General features: G+C 40.4%; 1 protein-coding gene across 1 annotated transcript; it reads right to left on the bottom strand.

Annotated features, from left to right (window-relative positions):
- Positions 1 to 5,472: 5,472 nt before the first annotated feature.
- Positions 5,473 to 8,283, bottom strand: LOC121639313. Its single transcript, XM_041984475.1, has 6 exons — positions 8,203 to 8,283; positions 6,393 to 6,702; positions 6,234 to 6,272; positions 6,043 to 6,153; positions 5,903 to 5,937; positions 5,473 to 5,580 (listed from the first exon to the last, which is right to left on the bottom strand). The coding sequence occupies exons 1-6, from the start codon at positions 8,281 to 8,283 to the stop codon at positions 5,473 to 5,475; spliced, it is 684 nt and encodes a 227-aa protein (XP_041840409.1).
- Positions 8,284 to 8,644: the final 361 nt, after the last annotated feature.

The following is an 8,644-nucleotide window of genomic DNA, read 5'->3' on the forward strand; positions in this document are numbered from 1 at the left end:
CTTCAGGGACTTTATCCCATGTCTCATTTAAATCAGCTCCTGCAGGTGTCATTGGTCCTGGTGGTGTACCACAGTGGAAAATGTTAGTTTCCAGCACCTTCCCTGGTCAGTAAACCAGTTAACCTGTTTTCCAGGTTTAAATTGGACCTTTCAGCTGTTCTTATACAGTTCTCTCATGGACCTTTTCTCAATATGCATACTTGAGGCCCCAGTACTGTTCCATATTAACTCATCCAGAAAAGTACGCTGCAAATTCCCAGATGTGTACTTGCTCCGCCCATTTAATCCAGGATCTATCCATCCATAATAACTATCACCTGATGGAGTAATGTTATTCATCTTTCTTCACTCTCAAATCAGGAACAGATCTTTACAACACATTTTTCAAACATCTGTACACAATATGATTTTTGTTGCCTGAGTATCAGAAGAACTAAAACTGTGGATGTAGACCACTGTTATCAATGATTATGTGACTCTGTCAGTATTTCTGCTTGACACTTGGCTGAGAACCACTCCAGTGATAGTTGAAGATCATGCCCCAATGAGGCAAACAGGACTATCTCATCTGCATAAAGCGGAGATCCAATCCTGAGTCCACCAGACTGGACCCCTACAATGTTGCACAGAGAAATTCTGTCCATAAAAGTTATGGACAGAACCTCTGGAAAAGAGCAGCCCTGATGAAGCCCAACCTTCACTCCCCAAATTTTTGCCTCATCAGACACTAAAGCCACCTTACATCTGGCCTACCAGTATCTCTCAGCTACCTCAAGAGACCCACAGGCTACAAAGGCATGATAAGACTCCTTTTTCAGCTTGACAGTATCCCTCACCACCAGTGTCCTACCATCTGGTTTTGAGGTTACCACGACAACAGGCACCAACTACCTTACCTTACAGCCAAGTCAGTTACCTCAACAATGGAGGCACCGAATATGGCCCCTATGGACTCAGAGTCCCCTGCCTCCTTCAAGACCTGGTCGCATTTAACTCTGCTCCAACTCCATCCAGTAACTGGTTCTGCTTGTTTACTGTAACGGAAAATGTTAGTTCCCAGCAAGCTCTTTTGCAGGTTTTTTTTTTTTGCTAATGACAGTCTTGGCTACAATATGTCAGATTTTATAATTAAAAAAAAAACTTTTTATTTCAATATTTTTTTCCCACAAACATGTACATGATCATAAAGGGCCTGTAGGTGGTAAAATCTAAATTAACCAAACATCAAATTACAAGCCCAGTGAGCATGCTTATTCTCTAATAAACTGTGTGAAATATAGCTTTGTATCTAAAGTCAACTAGACTTGTAAAATCATTTTGGTTTTTTATGTCATGTTGGTATTTACCTAAAGACGTTGTCCAGAATTTTTCTATTAATTAATAATAGATTTATAATTAATTTAAATATCCGTTAAATACTGATTCAAGGAAACTTATGTGTGTTTCTTATAGACATGACCATGTGAAGGAAGGTTGTTTATCTATGTTCATTCTCAAACCAGAAACAGATCAGTACGATATATTCCTCAAACATTCGTAAAGAATACAACATTTGCTCACTGAGTAACAGAAAATAAAATCATATAAACTGAACAGTGGACATAAACCACTGTTAGCACTGATCATGTGACTGTACCAGTAAATTAATGCATGAGCCTCTTTAGTCTGTTTTTTTTTTTTTTTTTTTTTGGCTTTTTCTCACTAACAGAGAAGTCCTGCTAATTTTAGATGCTGTGCTGTGGTCTGAGCAGCACACCAGCTCTCTTCCTGTGCAGAGATGTATATTTCACACCTCCACCGCCCACAATGAATGTTGGAGCACAGCAGCATGTTGTTGTTGCCCAGCTGGACCTCCGTTAATTAAATTTATTATTCATCTTTCTGGAGCAAGTCTTGATGTCTATGGAGTTTTAGGAAACGTCCCAGTGCATTAAACTAAACATACTGATCCCCATGGCAACTACCAGTGAAGTCCTGCTGGTTTCAGATGTGATCAGACCACACTGTGTTGTCTCTTCCTGTGCAGAGATGTAGATCTACACCTCCTCCCACCTGCAGGTCATTATACTGTAAGTATTGGTGAGCATCACAGTCAGCGTCCCAAATCTATCTTTATATAAACTCACCAGCCACTTTACCGAATCTGACTGTGGAGACATTCTGGTCCAGACAACTGCTGCTCACTGGATATTTTCTCTTCTTCAGACCATTCTCTGTAAACCCTAGAGATGGTTGTGTGTGAAAATCCCAGTAAATACTCAGACCATCAACCATGCCATGTTTAAAGTCACTTTAATCCTCTTTCTTCCTCATTCTGATCCTCAGTTTGAACTTCAGCAAGTCTTCTTCATCATGTCTACATGACTAAATGCTGTCATGTGATTGGCTGATTAGATATTTGTGTTAGTGAGAAATTGAACAGGAGAGTGTCAACCTCTTTATTTTAGCTTTTTATATCTAAACTTTAAGGCACCATGTTGCATCTCAGGCTTTCCTGCTGCTTTATTACTTATTATAAATCATAAATATGTAAATCTTGCAGCTTTAATTTGAACTTGGTCATGTTTTTATACTTTTCCTAAAGATTTTTGACTTTAGAGGTCCGTGAAGTTTACCTCAGATGTACTGAGACCACACTGAGCTGTCTCTTCCTGTCACGCATTGATGTGTGTCGCTCCTCCCACAGCAGACGTCTGGACTCTCTTCATGAGAAAGTCTGACAAGCATCAGCTCTGACTCCTCCTCTACCACATCTCTTTTTTTTTTTTTTACTTTCCAGCACGGTAGCAGCAGTATGATGGTCTGGCTGCTGTGTTGTGCCGAACAAATTTGCTTTGCTAAGAGGACCTTTGTGGGTATAAGTCTCCCCTTCATAATCTGATTTTTTATTTCTTTGTTTAAATTATTGTTTTATCTAATTTATTTGGTATTATTTATGTAATCTTGTTGAACCTGACTGGATGGGACAGAAAAATATATTGCCGGTAATGAAGAGAAGTATAAAGGAAAGTGGAGAAAAGGAAGAGGAGAGAAACCTCTGAGGCCTCGAGGTCTCAGAACTGGGCCCTCAGTATATTTTTAAATTTTTTCAAAATATTCCAATTTGTGAAAAAGGTCTGTAATATATGAGTTACATGAAAGCTTTTCATTTTTCTTCTTCCCAATTGTCCTTGGAATAGTGAAGAAGAAACACAAATTTCCTCCACTCAGGTTCTGGGCCCACATGGAGGAGAAGCTAAAGTCATAAAGGCCAACACACTTGCTGGTGAGCTTTTCCCAGGCTAGGGTCCAAGAGGTTACTCCAGTTTCCCTTTTATGGGTTTAATGACTGGTTTACTCCATTAAGGTCATTAACTCCTCCTCTGAGACTAATTTTAGCTAGATTAGCGTTAGCTTCTTTACTTTACTTCGCCCCCTATAGAAACACCTGCAAGCTGTCACTCCCCCTTAAAATCCATTGAGAAGAGTTCAAAGTCTTGCACACGAGAGAGGTGTTGCAGTTTCGGGAATCAAAAGACCCAAAGGTCTCAGGCGCAGGGGTTGCAGTTAAGACTGGCAGGAGGTGGAGAGCAGAGGTTGAAGGAGTGGGCGGAATCCCATTTACGGCATGAAGTCTTGGTGGGGACAGTGGCCAGAGGCAGAGCCAGGCTAGGAGCCATTCCAGTCCCCCGCTACGATAGGGTACGGGAAAAAGAGCGAAGGCAACTGGTCCAGGATGAAGTGAGAGCAACTGTAGAGGAACAGAGGTCCAGCAGAGCAGTGGGGATGAGACAGCAAGGTGCCTGGACTAGATGGGAACAGGTTGTGGAGAGAAAAATCACTTGGACTGACCTTTAGCGGGCAGAGCCACACAGCGTCAAGTTCCTTGTCCAGGCTGTCTATGATGTTCTTCCCAGTCCATCTAATCTGCACTGTTGGGGTTTGGCAGACACACCATCATGCCCCCTTTGCCAGAGGGCATGATGGTGTGTCTGCCAAACCCCAACAGTGCATTGAGCTGCTGCTCAAAACCTCTGGGCGAAGGCAGATACCGCTGGCGTTATGACCAAGTCCTAAAGGCCATTGCAGACAGCCTCTGTGGTGCTATTGCCACCTGCCGAAGCTCAAAACCTAGGAAGCACACCACCAGCTTTATCAGAGCTGGAGAGAAACCAACAGCAATATCTAGAGAAACATCAGGACTTCTCAACACTGCACAGGACTGGCAGCTGACAGTGGACCTACGCAAGCAACTCAAGTTCCCCCAGCATGCTGCTAAGACTACTCTCAGACCTGACATCATTTCGGTGTCAGAGGCAACAAGGAATGTTGTCATGCTGGAGCCCACCGTGCCATGGGAAGAGAGAATAGAGGAGGCCTTTGAGCGAAAGAGGAACAAGTACCAGGAGCTATTCAGCGACTACCATAGACCAGGCTGATAGGCTAGGTGCTTACCTGTGAAGGTTGGATGCAGAGGCTTTGCAGGACCGTCCCTCTGCAGGGCCAATACTGCACTCGGAATCACAGGTTAAAGGAAGAGGAGAGCCAACTCTAACAGCACAGAGGCAGCAGAAAAAGTTATTTTTACAGTTAGCCTTATGATCAGTTCATGCCTTATATCTTTGCACTTTATCACTATTGTGTTATGTCAGATATTTAATGTGCCTGTGCATTTTTTTTTTTCTTTTTTTTTTTTTTTTTGTTTTGTTTTTAATGTTTACTTCACTGTTGAAATGTCCTGTCTTCACTGTGGGACAACGGGAAACATAGTTTTGATTCCTCTGTATGTCTTGTACATGTAAAGAAAATAACAATAAAGCTGACTTTGACTTAGCTACATTAGCATTAGCTACTTTAGTGTTAGCTGCTTAAGACATTTCAAATTCAGTCAAATAGACAAAAAAAAAAAAAAACTGTTTTATGATAACAAACATTTCATGCTAACGATAAACAGAACACATGTTAAACCACTGAAGTTCCTGACAAACAACAGAACAGTCATCACTATCTCTGTGTGGTTCATCCTCCATCACTTGTTTTGTTCTGTTTATTTTACAAATGAATTGCTGGATAATTCAGAGCTTCCTTTATGTTTTCCAGGAGACTTTGTGGTTCATTTTTGTTCATATAAAACATCAACAAAGAGACTGAGAGTTTTTACAGCAGTTTTATTCTTGATCTCCACAACAAGGACTCATATGATGTTAGTTGTCAGTGCTGATGTCTTCCTGTAGTAAAGACTCAAATGATGTTTGTCATCACATGTTCTGGATTATTCTGTTATTTATTTTACATCCATATTAAAAACAATTCTGCAACAATACAGAGGCTGAAATTATTCAGTCGAAGGTGAGGTCTGATTTTACTGACTCTTTTCAGACTTTTCTCACTACCAGTGAAGTCCTGCTGGTTTCAGATGTGATCAGACCACACTGTGCTGTCTTTTCCTGTGCAGAGATGTAGATCTACACCTCTGCAGCCCAGAAACCAAGTCTATGTGCTGGCAGTATAAATAACATGAGTCTCCACTGCTCTCTCTTCTGCAGTCCTCCTCCTTCTTATAGTTTCTGAGAGGAACATCAGGTCTGCAGGGTTGAGAGTCTGGAAATAAAGCATTTAGAATCAGGAACTGGGAGCAGAACAGAGTCTGATCTGACTACATCCCTGTTCATGAATTCCTCATAATGTATGGGAGGCAGAAATGAGTAAAACTTCAGAAAAGTGGAGTGAAGGTCTGCAATGAGCTGGTTGTTTCATATGAACTACGATCGATCAACCTCCCCATCTGTTAGTGGACAGTTCAGATTCTTTCCACACAGGATGAAAACAACTTTTATCACATTTACAACTTAATAACTACTACTGGCACAGAAGATGGGATTATGATTAATGCCACAGTTATTGCATAAAAAAGAGATTTTACCTTTTTTCTGTCTGGATTTGGTTTTTCTTCTGCATCTAATCAAAACATTAGAAGTCAGATATGTTGAGGATTTATTGGTAAAAAGTTGTTGCATATACAATCTAATTTAACGTAAGCTCTGGTTCTTGAAAAAAACATACCTTTCTGAAGTTTCTTGTTTTGAAGAACCAGACCAACGATGATGGTCATGAAGAAAACAGTCAGACCAGCCAGAATCCCACCCAGCAGCTTTGTTTCTACATCAAGCTTTTCTATAACGACATGCATTAATCCAGAGTTAATGGTGGACTCAGATGTGGATAACTAGTGGTTATAATGAAAGAAATCTCACTTTGACAATCACTGGTGATGTCATCTGGTTCATGGAAACCTTTTAATAAAATGGAGAAAAACCGTTTGAGTACCAAGAAAATGGTAAAAGTCAGTTCATTTCTATTGTTAATGGAAAAAACAAGAACAAAGAGAATGAGATCATTTACTGTAATCTTACCTTTCACATGTAATTGTACCACACTGAGACTGATGACTCCATTTCCATAAAATCCACAGAAATAATGTCCAGAATCAGATATTTCCACCTTTTTGATTGTGAGAAACACAGTAGAGATGTTGAAGCTCATTTCAAATAATCCATCTTTAAATCCGTCGCAGTATTCAGGTTTGCTGTGAACACCGTACATGAGAGAGATACAGCTGAACTTGGTTGTGTTGACCAGTTTGTACCAGAAAAATAAAGAACTTTGTTTGGACATTTTGGAGCACGACAGTGAGACATCTTCACCAGGACGGACCTCCACGATCTGAGACCCAGAAACCGAGACAGAGACCCAAACTGAAACAACAGCAAACTTATTATTTATTTTCAGTTTGAAAAGAAGAACCTTTGAATGAACTTTCAAAGTTGACATAGTTCTGGATTGAACATAAATGTGGTTGAGAATAATTCAGAGCTAGAACTTACTAAAGCTGCAGAGAAGTGAAGCTGTTATCAAGGTGAAGGTCTTCATGGTGTGTTGACTGCAGCAAAGTTATATCCGCTAATGAACTGTAACCCAGTCAGGATGCTTTCAGTGTTTAGAAGCGTTAAGAGGCGGAGATTCTGTTGCTTGAACTGACCACATTAGTGCTTTCAGGAAAACATGTTCCAATGCTGAATGTTGCTCTTAAATTATACTTGATCTTATTTCACAGCTTGTCAGTTAATAAAATATCAAAGTATATTACTAAGATGCTCAAAACGAACGTCTTGCAAAAGTTTTGCTTCTACAACTTTGAATCAATGTTCAGATTTAGTCTCATTTAGTCAACACAACTAATATAAAGGTGTAAAATTGTATATTTTAATATTAAGTGTGAATTTAGACCAAAACCAGAGAAAATTTTCCATAAATGTTGTCCATCGACCTTCAGGGACTTTATCCCATGTCTCATTTAAATCAGCTCCTGCAGGTGTCATTGGTCCTGGTGGTGTACCCACAGTGGAAAATGTTAGTTTCCAGCACCTTCCCTGGTCAGTAAACCAGTTAACCTGTTTTCCAGGTTTAAATTGGACCTTTCAGTTGTTCTTATACAGTTCTCTCATGGACCTTTTCTCAATATGCATACTTGAGGCCCCAGTACTGTTCCATTTTAAAGAACGCATCCAGACAAGTACGCTGCAAAATTCCCAGATGTGTACTTGCTCCACCCATTTAATCCAGAATCCATCCATCCATAATAACTATCACCTGATGCAGTGATGTTATTCATCTTTCTTTACTCTCAAATCAGGAACAGATCTTTACAACACATTTTTCAAACATCTGTACACAATATGGTTTTTGTTCCCTGAGTATCAGAAGAACTAAAACAGTGGATGTAGACCACTGTTATCAATGATTATGTGACTCTATCAGTATTTCTGTTTGACACTTGGCTGAGAACCACTCCAGTGATAGTTGAAGATCATGCCCCAATGAGGCAAACAGGACTATATCATCTGCATAAAGCAGATATACAATCCTGAGTCCACCAGACTGGACCCCTACAATGCTGCACAGAGAAATTCTGTCCACAAAAGTTATGGACAGAATCTCTGACAAAGAGCAGCCCTGATGAAGCCCAACCTTCACTCCCCGAATTTTTGCCTCATCAACCACTAAAGCTAAATTCCACAACTGTCACCTCTCAGCTACCTCAAGAGACCCACAGGCTACATAGGCATGATAAGACTCCTTTGTCAGTTTGACAGCATCCCTCACCACCAGTGTCCTACCATCTGGTTTGGAGGTTACCACGACAATAGGCACCAACTACCTTACCTTACAGCTCAAGTTAGTTGCCTCAACAATGGAGGCTCTGAATATGGCCCCTATGGACTCAACGTCCTCTGCCTCGCTCATGACCTGGTCTCATTTAACTCTGCTCCAACTCCATCCAGTAATTGGTTCTGCTGGTTTACTGTAATGGAAAATGTTAGTTCCCATCAGACTCTTTTGCAGGTTTAATCTTTAAGAGTATTTAAAGTGGTCCTGTGGACAGACACTCCAGTTTCAGCTGGGATGCTAATGAAAGTCTTGACTACAGTATGTCAGATTTTGGATATAAAAAATCTTTTTATTTCCCAATTATTTTCCCACAAACATGTACATGGTCATAAAGGGCCTGTAGGTGCAAAATCTACATTAATCAAACATCAAAGTACAAGAAAACATCATTCTGAGCATGCTCAGTGGGCTGATTCTCTAAAAAAACTGTGTAAAA

The sequence above is a fragment of the Melanotaenia boesemani genome, chromosome 5 (genome assembly GCF_017639745.1).
Source record: "Melanotaenia boesemani isolate fMelBoe1 chromosome 5, fMelBoe1.pri, whole genome shotgun sequence".
NCBI lineage: Eukaryota > Metazoa > Chordata > Actinopteri > Atheriniformes > Melanotaeniidae > Melanotaenia > Melanotaenia boesemani.